This window comes from Dermacentor albipictus, chromosome 1 (genome assembly GCF_038994185.2).
Source record: "Dermacentor albipictus isolate Rhodes 1998 colony chromosome 1, USDA_Dalb.pri_finalv2, whole genome shotgun sequence".
NCBI classification, from domain to species: domain Eukaryota; kingdom Metazoa; phylum Arthropoda; class Arachnida; order Ixodida; family Ixodidae; genus Dermacentor; species Dermacentor albipictus.
Genome location: NC_091821.1, coordinates 281,864,313 through 281,881,931, shown reverse-complemented (window position 1 = coordinate 281,881,931; position 17,619 = coordinate 281,864,313). Strand labels below are relative to the sequence as shown.

Genomic DNA, 17,619 nt, shown 5'->3' with positions numbered 1-17,619 from the left:
GGCATGTACAACAGGTCATTTTCTTTTTTTTAAGTACGCTTCAGTTGACAATTTTGCAATCCGTGGTGCTGCATTCCATGCCCTGTTTAAGAATGATGTGACCCAACCAGCCTGCTGGCAAGCAGTTTTTGTCATAAGTACAAGCACTGTAACCACAAATTTGCTCTCCTGCAGTTAAGTTCTATATCCCTTTACTGCACCTTGTTGCATTTACGCAACAAGGTCGTGCCTCATAATCAGAAAGTGGTTTTGGCACGTAAAACCCCAAATATTATTATTATTGCATTTACGCAACATTCTGATGAACGGCGTTAAAAACCGGAGCAAAGTCAGTTTGGAGCTGCCTGTACACGTTGTTGCATATCCGCAACCTTGGTCTGTAAAACGCGGCACCTTGTGCTGCAATCTGTGCTAATTCTTCGCATCTTCTACCAAAACAAACGTGGCGGAGGCTGCGCGCGCCCACTAGCAGTGATATAGGTAAGTTTTACAAATTGTAAATGTATTTCTCCATAAGACAAAGCGCAAAAAAGATTCTTACGCTATGCTCCACATCCTTCTGACTCTGTAGGTTCAAAAAAACATTGTTTTTCGGAATAGTTTGTTCCTGGCGACAGAACGTTGCTATGTTGCACAAATGCAACAACGTGTACATGGTTTATTTTTTTCGGAATAGTGAAATGGCTCTGAAACGCTGGTATGGCCCAGCAATTCCTCCTGATAGTGAAGGCAGTGACTATTCAATTAGTCACGAAAGCCACGAGTGTAAGTCCGTTTCGATTCAATATGTGGACAAGATGTTCTCTGGTCGAATTTCCTTTTTTCTTTCAAAAGTACGCTGTGCCTCCGCACGTTGCCGTGTCACGTCGTCACGGGCACAGCTTTACGTCTGTGCTTCGATGTTGTATATTTTGACAATAACCTGAAAACACTACATTGTTTCCTGACTGGACGGGAATCTGCAGGACGTACTGCACGAAGTGTGGGAACCACCTGTGCTGCACAAGCATGTACAAGTGCTTCTCTTTGTTCCACACTAAATCATAGGTGCACCAATGATTGTCTCGTGCAAATAAGCATCTGAGTATGAATCGCACTAAATCTATCTTTTACTTTCAACTTCTCCTTTATTTGCACATTGTTGCAAATATGCAACATACCCTTTTTCTGCAAATTGAGACCACAGACATTCGCTAAAGTAACTTTCCATGGGAGTACAGGTACTGTTATGCTTCCCTACAACTCCATGAATAATATTTTGAGGAAGCAAAAAATTGTGCAGTAAAGGAATATACTTGTCACCAATGGTCATCATCGAAGCTTCGTGCAAAACCCAACTATTTTGTAAATTTCAAGGTTTCTTTTTTTTCTTTGAAGGTGGGAAACTCTAACTCACTTCGTCGAGTACACTACATCTTCAGGCTTGGAGTGGCACCTGACACGTCAAAAACGCCGAGAGCAAGTGGGGCTATACTAATCCAGGTACAACCAAATTATGAAGACCCACTAAGCTTCAACAAAACACTCCGTCACCAGAACAGGAATTGGCCTCCCTGGTGCAGTATTCAGCAACTCCCTCCCAAATGACTCACTCAATTACCCAACGGCCCTCAGTACCCAGCAGCCTGACCAAGGTGGCGGTCAGACCTGTAATGCAGCAGAGGGTGCTAAGAATCTCTGGACCCAGACAGGCTGCCAATGGAAACTAACCCTTGCAACATTTAACACCCATACCTCCATTCAAAGCAATAATGAACAGGTTAGAGAGGCTCATTCGATAACTAGCAATGAAGTTAAAAGGGCCTTGCAAGACGTGAAACGGGGAAAAGCTGCAGGAGAAGATTGACTACCAGTCAATGTTGGCAGAAGATGGAGACATAATGCTTGAAAAACTAGCAATCCTTTATACGAACTGCCTATCAACTTCAAGGGTACCAAAGAACTGGAAGAATGCCAACATTATACTAATCCGCAAAAAGAGAGACGTTAAAGAATTGAAAAGTTATAGGCCCATTAGCTTACTTCTAGTATTATATGAAATATTCACCAAGATAGTCTCCAATAGAATAAGAGCAACATTTTACTTTGGTCAACCAAGGGAACAAGCAGGTTTCAGGAAGAGATACTCTACAATGGATCACATCCATGTCATCAATCAGGTAATCAAGAAATCCGTGGAGTACAATCAACCTCTCCATATGGCTTTCATACATTACGAAAAGGCAATTGATTCAGTAGAGATACAAGCAGTCATAAAGGCATTACGTAATCAAGGAGTACAGGATGGTTACGTAAATATCTAGGAAAGTATCTACAGAGATTCCACAGCTACCTTTATTCTCCACAAGAAAAGTAGGACAATACCTACAAAGAAAGGGGTCAGATAAGGAGACACAATCTCTCCAATGCTATTTACTGACTGCATGCCTGAAAGAAGTAGTATTCAAACTATTAAACTGAGAAGGCTTAGGAGTGAAGATCAGTGGCATATATCTCAGCAACCTTCGGTTTGCAGATGACATTGTCCTATTTGACAACAGTGGGGACGAGTTACAACACATGATTGAGGACATTAACAGGGAGAGTATAAGAGTGGGGTTGAACATTAATATGCAGAAGACAAAAATAATGATCAATAGCCGGGTAAGGGAACAAGAGTTCAGGATTGCCAGTCAGCCTCTTGAGTCTGTGAAGGAGTATGTTTATCTAGGTCAATTGCTCACAGGGGACCCCGATCATGAGAAGGAAATTTACAGAAGAATAAAAATGGGTTGGAGCGCATTCGGCAGACATTGTCAAATCCTGACTGGAAGGTTACCATTATATATCATTAAAAAGAAAGGTGCACAATCAATGCATTCTACTTGGTACTGACATATGGGGCAGAAACTTGGAGACTGACAAAGAAGCTCAAAAACAAGTTAAGGACCGGCCAAAGAGCGATGGAATGAAGAATGTTAGGCGTAACATTAAGAGACAGGAAGAGAGTGGTGTGGATCAGAGAGCAAACAGGGAAAGCTGATATTCTAACTGACATTAAGAGAAAGAAATTGAGCTGGGCAGGTCAGGTAATGCATAGGTTAGATAACCAGTGGACCATTAGAGTTACACAATGGGTGCCAAGAGAAGGGAAGTGCAGTCGAGAAGACTAGGTGGGGTGATGAAATTAAGAAATTCGCAGGCGCTAGTTGGAATCGGTTGTCGCCGGACATGGGTAATTGGAGATCGCAGGGAGAGGCCTTCGCCCTGCAGTAGACATAAAATAGGCTGATGATGATGATTACAACCTGCATATTAATGTCATCACGCTCCCTGTCAATAAACGAGTAGCACCTCTTAGGTACCCGCACAATGATGATGATGTCATCTAGTAAGTGCAGGTCCTGAAAAATTTTTACGGCTTTCACTTTTATATTTCAAGTTCTAAAAATAATGTGCCTGATCTTCAGGACTGTGGGCCAAGCCAACCCAGTAAACCCTCACCGTTGCTGCAGCAACAAATTGTGAAACTGCACTGTGCCCCATCGTGGAAAGACATTATCGCATCACTGTTGTCAGAAATATGCCCTCTGCTCTTAGGGGGCAGGCTTTACATCAGGGTGTCTACCAAGTTGACATTTCCAAATTCCCTGAGTTTTCCAGGTTTTCCCTGAGTGTCTTTTCAAAATTCCCTGAGTGATGAAGAACTATGTTTTATGTCAAGACGGCATGAAACCATATCGCCCGATGCTGTCACTCTCTAGTAAGCATATGAAAAAAATTTTTTTAAAAATGACCTAATCCAATTTGAATACTAATAAGTAGTGTTTATATGTTATTGAAAATTATAATAGAAGGGGGGGAGGGGGTTAGTAATATACACAGGAAATAAAATGTCTTCGAAAAAAATTGCAAATGGAGTTGGGCATTCTCAAATACGAATAAAAAGGAGATGCATACAGAAGCAAATATTTTCGAATATGAACTATTTCTATCAACTGATAGCAAGCTCAGTGGTATGAGGCCCGAACTTTGTCACAATTGAGATTCTCTCTCAACAGCTCGTAAGGTAACCTCAACTGTCCTGACATATATGTCAGGACAGTTGAGGTATACTTTCAGCACACACACAACACCTCAGTGTTGTGTTTCATTGCTTTAAAGAGCTTATTTTTGTTTGTATGAGGGACACCTGCATCCCAGCATCAGCCAACACTTCGTTTTTTGAGCTCAAACTTCTTCAAACGGCAGCAGCACACTTCCTTTTCCGTTACTTCCTGAATGCGTAGGTCCTTTCTGTTCTTGTCCTCCTTCCGGCACTCGTTCGCTCCACTGACCATTTAAATGATGTTCTTGGTCAGTTGCACAGCCCACGGCCGATTTTTCAAACTTCCTATATACAGGGGCCGCGAAAACGTTCGAAAAATCGGCCAGTTGGAAAAAATAAATGCATGTCATTTACTGCTCTTAGGGGCTCAAACCACCACAAGCACATTTGAAAATGCTTGAAGACCTGTCAGTACACGTATTAGGCATATTGGTGCTCGTACTGTGACAGGCAATACCGGGTGCATGCGTGTATATTAAGCAATACATACTGTGACCCGTGGCAATAGCCCCTTCCCATGTGTGTTATGCTTCACTGCAATACTTTTGTGTGTGGTTCATCAAGTAACATTTCTGTACAAAGGTGAAGCTGAATTTCGGGAACCGCCATTATGCAATGCACCGTGCTTTCCAAGCTTCTCAGTCAATCGGGAGGACCACATAAGCGGAGTCCATGCCATTGCTGACAGCAGCGAATTATTTCAATAAAAAACACAGCACCCAACGGCAAGGAGCTTGATAGCGAACGTCGAAGCAGCTAGGTCTAGGGTTGCCACAGTGGTGGCTATGGCTGCCAGTGGATCTGCGTGTTAGAGCGCCGGTTCGAGGCGGCGAGGTAATCAAAATGGCAGCGGTGGTGGCTTGATTACTGCCGTTTCGGACCTGCAGTCATGGCAAAACGTCCGGAAAATTGGACAGCGAAGAGTTCTTGTGTCCGAAATTTCAGACGTTCTGATACATTGACCGTATGGGGTACATGGTGGTGCCGTGAAGCCGTCCAAATTATCGGGAATCCGGGAAGTTGGTCGTTGACTCTACACTGGCAACTCCTCCAGCCGACGACAGGGCGTCAAAGGCGATTCATTATGATTCCTGTCTGTTACTCGAGCCAACATTACCGCGACTTTCGACCTTTTCAATAAAATTACAGCTAATTTTCCCTGATAGAGGCACAGTTCCCCGAGTTTTTCCAGACAACTCAAAATCCCTGAGAATTCCCGGTTTTCCCGGTTGGTAGACACCCTGTTACATGCAAGTTGGGGCATGCTGGCTGCTCAAAGCATCTGTTAGACATTACAAACAAAACTCTCTGCATCATGTGGAAGCACAGTAGCTACAAGAAGCACACAAGAAAACATCAGACTCACCTCGAGGCTGCTGAGGAGCTGGTCTTGGAGAAGTGACTTCTCCTGCTCACTCACATCAGGGCTGGCAAGGATGCGCCGGGCGTATTCGAAGCTCTGCAGCTGCACAAGTTTTGTCCATTTGTTACTTTGTGCATGCCAGAGTATGTTGCCATGGGTCCCCAGAATAGTGCATTACACTGGCTGTGCCAGAGTGAAGATTTTGCACAAGTTGGAAACAGTGCGTACACTGAGACAATTATCATTAGGTTACTCAGCTGCACTTGCAATGACAAGAATGCACATAAAATATCTGCCCTGTGTTCCTGTACACGTTGTGGTACTTGACAAGAAGGGAACTGCCAACACCAGTTGCAAGTTTTTGCTCCTTCTGCTTTAATCCTTTCTGAAACTCAACTGTCTAAAAAAATTTAGCATTTTTTCAAGCTTGGCAAGACGCTGGATGATGGATGGATGGATGAATGGCGGCTACACCCTTTGTAATGGGTGGCGGCTGGCGCCACCTAGCCTTTAGCTCCCCCTCCTATTTTTTTCTTTATATCCCCTTCCCCTTTAACTAGTTTTCACTCCCTTCCTCCCCCCAAATAAATATTTAAAATAGTATAGAAAACATTAGCTCTTGATTTATGGTATTATCTCTCCTTTGACTTCCTCCACCAATCCTCTAGCCTCCCCTTCGTTACTGCCACTCTTTTTTTGCTCCCTCTCCTATTTTTTTCTTTATATCCCCTTCCCCTTTAACTAGTTTTCACTCCCTTCCTCCCCACAAAATAAATATCTAAAATAGTATAGAAAACATTAGCTCGCCGATTTATGGTATTATCTCTCCCTTGACTTCCTCCACCAATCCTCTAGCCTCCCCTCCGTTACTGCCACTCTTTTCTCGTCTATTTGCCCTCGTTCCCCGGGAAAACCTAATGCTCCTTCCATATCTGTCACTGTTCCCTCAGCCAGAGTCGAACGAAGGTCTGTGCATCTCAGCACTATATGCTCTGTGGTCTCAATTTCGGCTCCGCAACCTGTGCGTAAAAGGTCCACGTCTTCAAATTTAGCCCTGTATGTTTTCGTTCTTAAAACCCCCATCCTAGCTTCGAATAATAGTGAGCTGCCCCGCGAGTTATCAAATGATCAGGGCCTTAGCAACAGTGTTGCCAACTGTAGAACAATTACCTCCCATGCAGGATCGTTTATGGAATTTTCACTGCATGGTAGGGCCGTCTGCGACAACATTTCAGGGCTATTTTGCCTTGCCCAGGCATTTCTTTATTCATGCCGCAAGTAAACCCCAGGAAACCTCAGAAAACACACAGAATCCACTGAAACTAAAAATACAAAGCTCAGTCACTATGCATTTATAGTACCTGTTTTTGGTTGACTGACTCAGGGCAGAAGACAAGAGGAACACATTTCATGTTTGTCCAACCGTGGCTGACACGACTATTGAAAGACCTCTGGCAAAAGACCATTGGAGGAAGCTTCACTAGAAGAATATGCAAAAGGCTGGACCAATTCAATCAGTATGCATTTAAAGTTGGATTTTTCTGACTGTAGAAAGCAGCACTTTGAATGAAAATCAGTATGCTCAAACATTAAAGCCCAATGCTTACTAATCCATAACTCTGTGCTAAAAACTACATCGCACATCTGTGAACTGCTAGAGCACCTCCACTGCGTGATATTATATACATGAATTTGTTATGTCTATAAAAGCTTTGTAAAAGTCATAAATTAGTGGCATATTTCAGAGTGGTATACTTATTTATTTATTAACATGTACCAAGAGGGCATTATTGTCGTGAAGGTTCATTACAAGATTTAAAAAAAAGGCTACAATGAAAACTATAAAAATAAAACAAAAATCAGTGTCAGTAACACAGATACTACACGTGTCAGTTAGTGTGCGCCAAAAAGACACAAGAGGTGGAGTGTGCATAGGTTACCACATTTGCAATATGACTGCGTTTCACACGTCACTTCAGTAAGATGGCCAATGACAACCATATTAGGTAAGTAGGTATAAGGTAAATTGTGCACCTCATGTAATGTGTGTGGAAAAAATTATGACTGGAACTCTGTGGTGCAGCACCTATTTGTCTCATTTTCTTACTATTATCCTTTCTTTGGGAATAATATGTGGGAGGCTTCAAGTACTTCTGGCAATTGATGCCATGGGCTAAATAGTTTATTACATTTATTATTAGGTGCAGTTTAGAGAATTAGAGATACTGAGGTTGAGTTGTGAACGGCTTTAATAAAAAATCTTCTTCCCACAGTAAGTGTATTTTTAACATTTTCTTTATTTCCCTGAAAATCTCACATATTGTGCAGTGGATGGGGAGCAGAACAATTTCTCCCTTCTCGTGTATTCAGATAGCAACCCTTCAGGTAAAGCTCATAAGCTGGCAATATGTAAGCTCAAGTGCACAACCTCAAGTGTTCACTGGCTCATGAGACAGAGTGTGCGCAGGTGTCAGATAAGGACAGCCCACTGACTATTTTTTAATTTCAATTACATTTTTATATGACGTAACAAAATCCCTCCACATATCAGAAACAAGGTTATTTGTTTCAGTGCATGCCTTTGTTTCCGCATGAAAAGCCTTCAACTGAGACAAGGTGAAAATACAGCCCTCTGAGTGTAAAAAAATTTGCGAGGCGTTTACACAACTTTGTTAATGGAAATAAAATAAACTCATTTGTCTGGGCAAGACCACAACACAGAAAAAAAAGGAATACTTAGCTTCTGAAGAAAATACTAAAGCAATTGGCTTTTCTATTGCAATTTTTTGTTGTGTCTTCTTGCCACAAGTTTTGTGGCAAAAGGGCCAAATATGGCCAAAGTGCACCAGAACAGTGTTAAACAGTTCGAAGTGGAGCATTGAATTACAAGAGGTGAGTGTGATGGGGCTGTAAAAGGGTCTAAAACATAGTCGCTGTAAAGTGCGTAAAATCTACATGTAATAAGATAATGGCAATGACTAATGACACGTACTTTGAAGATGAAAAATGCATTGTGAATAAATGATACTATATACAAAATATGTCAGATGCAAAAATTGGCATGAAGCCCTACTGCCTAAACAGAACCCTTTAAACACAAGGACCTGGAGGCATCTGCTATACTAAACACTATCGCAGCAGCGTCCTCTGGAGAGAAGGGGTGCTATGAATTTCTTGGGCTAATTACATGCAACACGACATCATTCAAGAACTTTAGAACTGCATGGGTGTTAAAAAACGGTTCTGCACCTAAAAACATAACGGGATGGAGAAGGACATGATAGCAGTAGGCTAGAAAAAAAATTTTCTTTCTGTTTTGGCTTCCCGACACTCCAGGAGAATGTGGAGGACGGTCAACCTCTCACCCCATCTACCACACATTTGTGGTTTATCATAAGTCAGCAAAAAACTGTGGGTGCCATATGTGTGTCTTATTCTGAGTTGACAGAGCAGGAAATTAGTTCATCGCATTTTCGTTGTGGAAGGCCAGAAACCTAATCGTGGCTTAATCAAGTAAAGCTGATTATTTCTTTCAGCGTCCTACAAGTGTTGCCAGTAGCTTCGCAGTTTCTTTCATAGGAAAGGCTTCAGAATCTGTTACAGAAACAGCAGCTGTAAGATTAATAGCGTGTGATGTAACTGATGTGGCCATTTGGTCTTCTAGCACATTACCATCAATGCCTCTCCAACCAGGCACCCACCATATAATAACATGCTGGTTAGTTATACGAGGTGTGACCAAAAAAAGAAAAAAAAAACGAGACTGGTCCAATAAATCATTGTACTTGCAGAATCAGTTCTCTGTGACATTATCACCTTCAAAGTAATCCCCTTCAGCATTCACACACTTCTTCATTCGGTGCTGCCATTGCTGGTAACAGTTCTGGAACTAGGTTTTTGGAAGGCCCTTCAGGAGATTCTCCGCTTTTGGCTGAACCTCTTCAACTGAGGTAAAATGGGTTCCCTTTAAGCAAGATTTAACTTTAGGAAATAAAAAAAAGTTGCATGGAGCCAAATCAGGTGAATAAGGAGGATGCCCCATCACAGTAATGTTTTTTCTGGTCAGAAACTGCTTGACAGATAGGGCCGTGTGAGCAGGTTCATTGTCCTGGTGCAACAGCCATCCATCATTCCACAACTGTGACCTTTTTTCCTAATTTTTTTCACAAAGACTTTTTATTACTTCAATGTAGTAGTGTTGATTAACAGCCTGACCACTGGGAACCAACTCAATCATTACAATTCCATTAGTGTCGAAGAAGACAATTAACATTGCCTTGAATTTTGATTTTGACATGCGTGCTTTTTTGGGTCTTGGGGATCTTGGAGACTTCCACTGCATTGACTGGCGCTTACTTTCTGGGTCATAGGTAAAAATACATGTCTCATCACATGTTACAACAGGTTCCAACAAATTTGGTTCGTTTGCAATGCGTTCTGACATGTCCACACACACGTCTTTACGGCACTGTTTTTGGCCATCGGACAGAACTTATGGAACAACCTTCGCACAAACCTCAATGTGTAATTCGTCCGTTAAAATGCATCAAACAGCTTCCCTATCCAAGTTAACCAACTCTGCCACTGCACAAACATTTAATCTTCGGTCACCACGGATCACATCACGAACTTTGGCAATGTTTTAGTCTGTAATCACTGACCTTGGGCGCCCAGCACATTCATCATCTTCCACACTGTCCCTTCCCCCTGAAAACAGCTTACGCCATTCAAACACACGTGCATGAGACAAAGTTTCATCTTCATAAGCCTCGGTTAACATTTGAAATGTTCTTGTGGCTGATTTCTTAAATTTAACAAGAAACGATGTTGATTCGCTGTTCGGTTTTTACATGAGACATTTTTCAGGTAGCATGCACGTGTTCACTCAGTGACGCAGCACTCCCAACTGGCGTGATCGGTTCCGTCGAAACTGGCCGCATGAATAGAGGAGGTGTGTGCGATGACATCAGCAAAACAGTTGTTGCCAACTACACTCTTTTTTCAAGCTACAGACTGTCTCGTTTCTTTTGTGTTACACCTTGTATATGCTCTACATGGAGAGGAACTGAGCTCAATGAGTACAGGACATTTGTGTTTACAGAGTAACTTCAAGGCTTTTACAACACTTCAGGAGTCTGTAAATATAGTTTTTTGAAGCATTGATTTTCTTACATGCTTTACAGCCAACAATAGTGCATAGGCCTCAGCCGTAAAGATACTTGTTTGCAGGTGCAGGACATCAGATTCCAAGAAGGATGGGCTGACGGCTGCATAAGATATCCAGACATGCGACTTACAAGCATCTGCGTAAAACTCTGTGCAAGAGTACTAAGATTGAAATCCTAGGAAATGCAATCTAATATGTGCCTCTGGCACGTTGTGTCCCACTCCATGAGCTGCCACTGCCAAGGCGTTGTTGTGCCGTGCTGTCCTCTGGTGTCATAAGTAGCACTCGCTACCATTGTTATCTTCAATTTTCACATGATGGAGCTGCGACCTCCATGTCTGTGCTTTTCTATGAAGTCATCAGGCCAATCAGGTGTGATCATGCCACTTGTGTAACAGCCAATGGCATGATGCAACCTGTCCTTGAAATGCTATATAAGTCAAATAAACGCCACATTGGCCAGACCCTCTCACCCGGAAGAAGCGTTACCGCCAACCTCACTAAGTCGTCTTTCCAAACACTAGGCCCCTCCATCAGCTGGCTTCGGGTGCGATGCTACAGGGTAGCGATGAAGACGTAGAAGAATATGCCGTGCCTCAAATGCCGTAAGTGGGCAACATTACTTATCTACGTCAATTCTCTACTGCTTCCTCACATGACTCTTCAGCTTCTCTGAATGCCTCAGCTGCTGTCGGCCTAGGCCTGCTTTATTCGTCTACAGCCATCTGCGGCAACACCATATTGCCTTTCTTCCTTCCGCTTCCCCAGCCCTATTTCTGCTTGCGACGTTACAGAATGGCATCTCTCTTTTTCAAACTTTCCTCTGTTCCTCCAATTACCTGGCACGTCTCCGATTCCTGAAAAAAAATTCCAAGTACACCTGAAGATGAAAAAAAAAAAAAAATTTCCAAGTACACCTGAAGGCGGCTGGCAGTAGCGGATGGGAGGACGAGCGTAGAGCATCGGCGCTCATCAGTGTCTTGGACAGGGAAGGCCAATAGAAATACTTCGCAGAAGAGGAACCGGCTCAGGCACAAGCGAGAACTACAGCTGCGACAGAAGGACGAAATGTGGCCCAGACACCCAGTATGTTGACTACAGACGCAACGGCCATGACGAACGAGTACAAGAAGCTACTGAAACTCTTGGACCGGCTATTCTCAAAAACTACAAATATCCTGGCGGAGAGACATCTGTTCACAAGCCGAAAGCAGCTGCCAGGTGAGACTTTCATGGAATACATCACGGCCTTCAAGGAGAAATCCCTCGCTTGCAAATTCGGTGCAACGTACGACAACCAGATTGGAGATCAAATAATTTATGGAATCGCCAACCCACATGTTCGAAGCAAGTTGTTGTCTTATGGCAAAGATTTGTCCTTGGATAAAGCCAAAGAAATCGGCCAAGAATTGGAAATGACGCAGAAAGCCAAGCAAGCGTTTGGCGACACTGCGAGCATCCAGTGCCATGCATGCGGCGACGCTGAGGGCATCCAGCGCCAAGCATGTGGCAACGGCAAGAGTGTTCAGAGTGTTGGAGTGGCGCAAGGTGGCAGTTCGGTGGCACGGTGTTCAGGTCAGAATGGCCAAGGCCTCCCACCCGGCAGGATGGGATGGCATACTAAAGATGGCTGCGCGTGCTCATACACTTGCCTGATGCATCAGCAAGACGGCGTTCAAACCAGGGACAATCGGTCGAATGAAAATCGTTCATGTTCTATGGATTAAATTGGTCCATGTTACTGATGCGGAAGCTTGGGGCACTTCGCGTCTTCAAGAAATTGTCCAGCCAGGAACAAAACTTGAAACTTCTGCCGCATCAAGGGACACCTGGCTACCGTTTGTCGGAAGAAACGAGGCGCATCACCCTTTCAAAATGGTACTTCAGTGCAAGTGGAAAATGCCCAAATGGCATTGGTTCTTTCCGTGAATACTTCACTTCCAAGCACGAGGGACTTAAGTGTTTCTGTGGTTGTTGGTCAAGACATACACATGCAGCTTCTAGCGGATACGGGAGCGACCGTCTCACTAATGACAAAGGAGGACTTCAAAAATTTTAAATATCAAATTGGGAAAATTACTTCGGTCCAACTACAGAACTTCTCCAAATGACGCACCACGATACTTGGCTGTTTTCAAATGGATGTTCAACGCCAGGGAAAACAAGCCAACATCACATTCTATGCAACTCATCATGGGTCTTCACTTTTGGGCCTCAATGCTATCCAGCAACTTGGGCTTCAGATCGACAACACCACTTGAATGTGTCGATTGGCAACACATTTATCTTCACAGCTTCCTGCAGGTGTACCTTTGGGGTACGAACATCTCTTCGATGGCGAGCTGGGCTTGTTAAGCACTATGTCCACCAGATCAAGCTGCGGCAGGGCATTGTGCTGGTGTCTGCCAAGCTGTGGCGGCTACCCCTGGCTCTTCGGCAGCAGGTCGCCAATGAGCTATGCCGACTCAAGGACAATGACGTCATCGAGCGGGTGTCAGCATCTGAGTTGGTGTCACCACTCGTGGTGGTTCGCAACAAGGACAGGGCCATCCGGCTCTGTGTCGACCTCCGGAAACCGAACAAGGCCATTGTCATGGACAGTTACCCACAACCTCATGTGGAAGAACAACTCCAAATGTTAAATGATGAGTCATATTTTTTGAAACTCGACTTAGCATCGGTGTGTCATCAGTGTGGTATTGACCGAAGGTGAAGTCAGGCTCCAGCTGTCCCGATGTAAAAAGCCGTTTATTTAACATATACTACCAATATATATAATGAAGAACAGAAGCGCCCCCTGAGGAATAAAGAACTTAAAATGAATAATGAAACTAAATAGAACATACTCCCTCCCTTATTTTTAGTGATTAGTTGTTAGTAAGTATTCGTAAGGAAAACCCCAAGGAATGAACACTGTACTTATTTACACATATTTACAAACTATGTACACAATGTCAGACCACCTAGTTGGTCTGATAGTCTTGGAGCCAGGCCGGTGGCCGGCGCTCTCGGGTCGGTCGCCTTGAACGTCGCACTGGCGACGGGCTCGTAGACCGCTGCTGCGGTATGCCAGGAGACCGCGCCTGCGTCCTGGAAGGAGGCAGCTATAGCACGACAGGCTGCAGCACATCGGGAGACCGCGGCTGCGGCATGGCAGGTTGCAGCGCATCAGGACACCGCGGCTGTGGTGTGGCAGGTTGCAGCGAATCAAGAAGCTTTGGCGTGGCAGGCTGCAGCACATCAGGAGACCGCGGCTGCGGCGTGGCAGGTTGGCCTGGTTCCCAGGTGCCCCTCTCCGAAACCCTGGAAAGCTTGGAGGCATTCCACGTACGGCCGTCTCCAAGTCGGAAAGAGGCTGGTCCCCTCCTCTTGATCACCTCAGTTGGTGAAGAAAAGGTGCAGTCTCCCTTGAAACAAACAGACTGTTTTTTGATGAGGACAAAATCGCCTATGGCTATTTTCGTCTTCTTGGCGGCTCTCCTTTTGTCCGTGTAGTGCTTGCTGCTCTGCTGTTGACACCAAACCCTTTGACGAAATTGCGCCGACTCCTTGGCTGGGTCTTCCGCAAATGCTGGTGCTGAAAAACCCACGACATCCAGCCTGGTTTGGGGCATTCTACCATGCAGCAGGACTGCTGGGGCGACACCGGTGGTGGCGTGCGGAGTACAGCGGTAAATTGCAAGGTATTCTGTGACAGCTTGCCGGAGTGGTTATCTTTCGAGGAGTGATACTTGAATGAAGTTTTTCAATGTGCGATTGAAACGTTCTATTTGCCCATTGGCTTGGGGGTAGTATACCGAAGAATGTGAAAGACTGATGCCTCTGTTTTGCAGGAAAGTGATGAATTCACGCAAGTGAACTGATGTCCACTGTCACAAACGATCTCTTCTGGGTAACCTTGACAGGCAAAAACACTTGTTAAAAAGTCTTTCACGGTGCTCATGGACTCTTCGCTGCAAAAATATACCTCTGGCCATTTAGAATGGTAGTCAACAAGCGTTACAGCAAATCTGTTGGTGTGAGCTGCATGCTCCAAAGGACCAACAATATCTAGGCCAAGCTTCTGCCACGGTCACTCAGGCCATTCAACAGGTTGGAACGGTGCTGGTGATGTTTTGGCGGACTTATCTGTCTCCAGGCAGATGAGGCAGTTTTTTACTGCCGTTTTTACTAGCTTATCCATTCGTGACCACCAGAACTGTTCACGCAGTCACGCCTTTATGCGCATGATACCAGGCTGTGTCTCGTGCGCGATGCCGATGATCTGAGGCGTGAGGGAAGACGGAACAACGAGGCGCTGTCCACGCAGTAGCAGGTTATCGACAACAGAAAATTCTTCCCGAATGGTGTAGACTGGTTTCGCCTCTTTTGGTATGGACTTTGGCAGCCAGGAACTCAGCATGAATGACTTGACGGTTCCCAGGCAACTGTCGTCGAGGGCGGCCTACCTGAATTTCTCCTTAGTCACGCAGGCTGGCTCAATGAACGAGATAATTTCTTCCTCCTTAGCAATCTCTGCCTCCGAGGTAGGTACTGGTAGCCAAGAAAGTGCATCTGCTACAGTGTTTGGGGATCCCTTGCGGTATTCAACAGTGAAATTGTAGCAAAGCAGTCGAGCACTCCAGCGTGCGATTCGGAGTGGGCGTCTTCCATGTCCTTGTGACGAACGCAAGAAAACCAGTGCCTGGTGGTCTGTTCGAATTGTGAAATGGCGACCCCAAAGGTACGTGAGCCATCACTCACATGACCAAATGCACGCAAGAGCTTCTCGTTCGCCGACTGAATATTTTCTTTCCGCAAGCAACAGTGTACGAGATGCGAAAGCGACTGTGCGGAGCTCGTGGCCACTTTGTTGCTCCAGGACTGCTCCCAGCCCACAGTCGGACGAGTCGGTCGACACAATGACTGGCAATGACGGATTGAACATCTGGAGGACTGTACTCAAACTGCTGTCTGCTTCAGCAGACCAGATGAATGGCTCATTTTTGCGAAGTAACACTCTCATAGGCTCAACCACTAGTGCCAAGTGTGGAACAAACTTGGAGTAGTATTCTACGAGACCCAGGAATGAACGAAGGGTGGGAACATCAGTTGGCACTGGTGTGTTAACTATGGAGTCTACCTTCTCTGGAAGTGGTGAGATACCACATGCAGTGACCTTGTGCCCTAGAAACGCAAGTTCTGGAATGTCGAAGAGGCATTTGTTGTTCAGTTTCAGACCTGCCTTCTTGATCTTTTGCAGCACGGTCTTTAACTTTGAAAGGTGTTCTTCTGTGGTCTTGCCAAAAATGATGACATCATCAATGTAGAACAAAACGTCAGGGCAGAGGTCAAGGATTGTCGCCATCATCTTCTGAAATGCCGCTGGGGCAGAAACCAACCCAAAGCAAACTCTTTTAAAACGGAAAAGGCCATGAGTGATGAAAGCTGTCAGATCCCTGCTGTCAGGGTGCAAGGGAACCTGATGGTAAGCGGAAGCCAAGTCAAGTTTTGAGAAGTGTGTAGCGCCTACAAATGCGTGAAGCAGCTCCTCTGTGTGGCACAATGGGAAACGGTCTGGAACAACAGCTTTGTACGGCTCTCGAAGGTCTACACATATCCAGATGCTACCATCTTTCTTACTAACAGCAACAACAATGGGGGACACCCATTCAGAAGCATCGATGCGCTCGATGATGTCAAGGCTCAGCAACCTTTGAAGCTCATTTGATACTGGTGACCGGAGAGAATACGGCAGACGGCGAAGCTTCTAAGTTACAGGGTGCATGGCTTGCCGCGTCTTGATGCGATGCATGAACCCCTTAGCAAGACCCAACTCGGGACTGAAAAGTGAACTGAACTCATGTGCTAAGGCTGGCGGAAGAGCTGTGTTATGGGGCTGCATGCTTGACGGTGTGCAAATGGAACATGATAGCGGGTCAGCGACAGTCGCCAGTGGAGCAACGGACGTGTATAAGCACTTGAGAGCAGAACCCTCAATGCGAAGCTCCAAGGTTTTAATGCCATCAAGTCCGATCAGACAAGTTCCTCGGTGAACAACAAAAACGTAGCGACGCTGTACGGCCTTTAAACCGTACGTATGCCTGGAACCAACCTAGCACGGGAATCGGCCGTTGAGAGTAGTCAAACAGAGTAACATGCGGAGCAGGCAGGAGCGGAACGCTCCTAAAATATCAACTGAATTCTTGCTCCGACAGGATTGAAACAGACGACCCTGAATCAACAAGATGTCAAAGTGACATTCGCGACTTGCACTTGAATATGAATTCCACTGCGCAGTCAAAACTTGCTCAGCACTGCTAGATAACGAAACATCTTCATGAAATTCAACTTCACTGACTCGGCCTTGCATTTGAGTTAGCTTGCGGTTGCATACCCTTTGAAAGTGGCCCTTGCGACCACAAAACGAACAAGTCTTGCCATGGGCTGCGGCGCTGACGCGATGTGGTCCCAGGAGCCGCATCGGAAACAATGTGGCGAACTAGAGCGGCTACTCTCTTCTCGGTTCCGCTGAGGGGGGCGGTTCCGCTGCGGTGCACGTGAGCCGCCCGCGCTCCTCGTTAAGTTCTGCTCAAAGGGGGCTGCCAGTTGTGAATTTTCTTTTTTTTCAAAGAATGCGAGGATGGTTGATGACACTGCCGCAATGAAATTGCTTCGATCGAAGCAGAAAGCTCCTTTAGCTCTTCAGCCGCCTGCTCAAACTGAAGTGCAATTCGAACAGAATTCTCGAATGAAAGTGTAGAACCCTCGAGCAGTAACCGCTCACGTACGCGAGTGGAAGGTACGCCGGCAACGAATTGGTCCCGCAGAGCATCATCTTGCGAGGCAAACGAACAATGTGACGCTAGCTCCCATAGAGCGGCAACAAAGTCATGAACGGACTCGCCTGTGTGTTGGCTGCGACGGTGAAAGCGATGACGCTCGATGATAACATTGCGCGACGTCGAAAGCTGGTGCCGTAATGCGGCGAGTGCAGAGTCGTATTCGTCAGGAGGGGCCACG

General features: G+C 45.3%; 1 protein-coding gene across 4 annotated transcripts in view; it reads right to left on the bottom strand.

Annotated features, from left to right (window-relative positions):
* The window catches only part of Vps8 (vacuolar protein sorting 8), a 962,017-nt gene that overhangs the window by 281,879 nt on the left and 662,519 nt on the right, over positions 1-17,619 (bottom strand). For all 4 annotated transcript variants that reach the window (XM_070531351.1, XM_070531354.1, XM_070531353.1 and 1 more), the window contains one exon: positions 5,454-5,552. In XM_070531351.1, the coding sequence (XP_070387452.1) occupies positions 5,454-5,552 (99 nt within the window). The remainder of the gene's footprint in view (positions 1-5,453; positions 5,553-17,619) is intronic.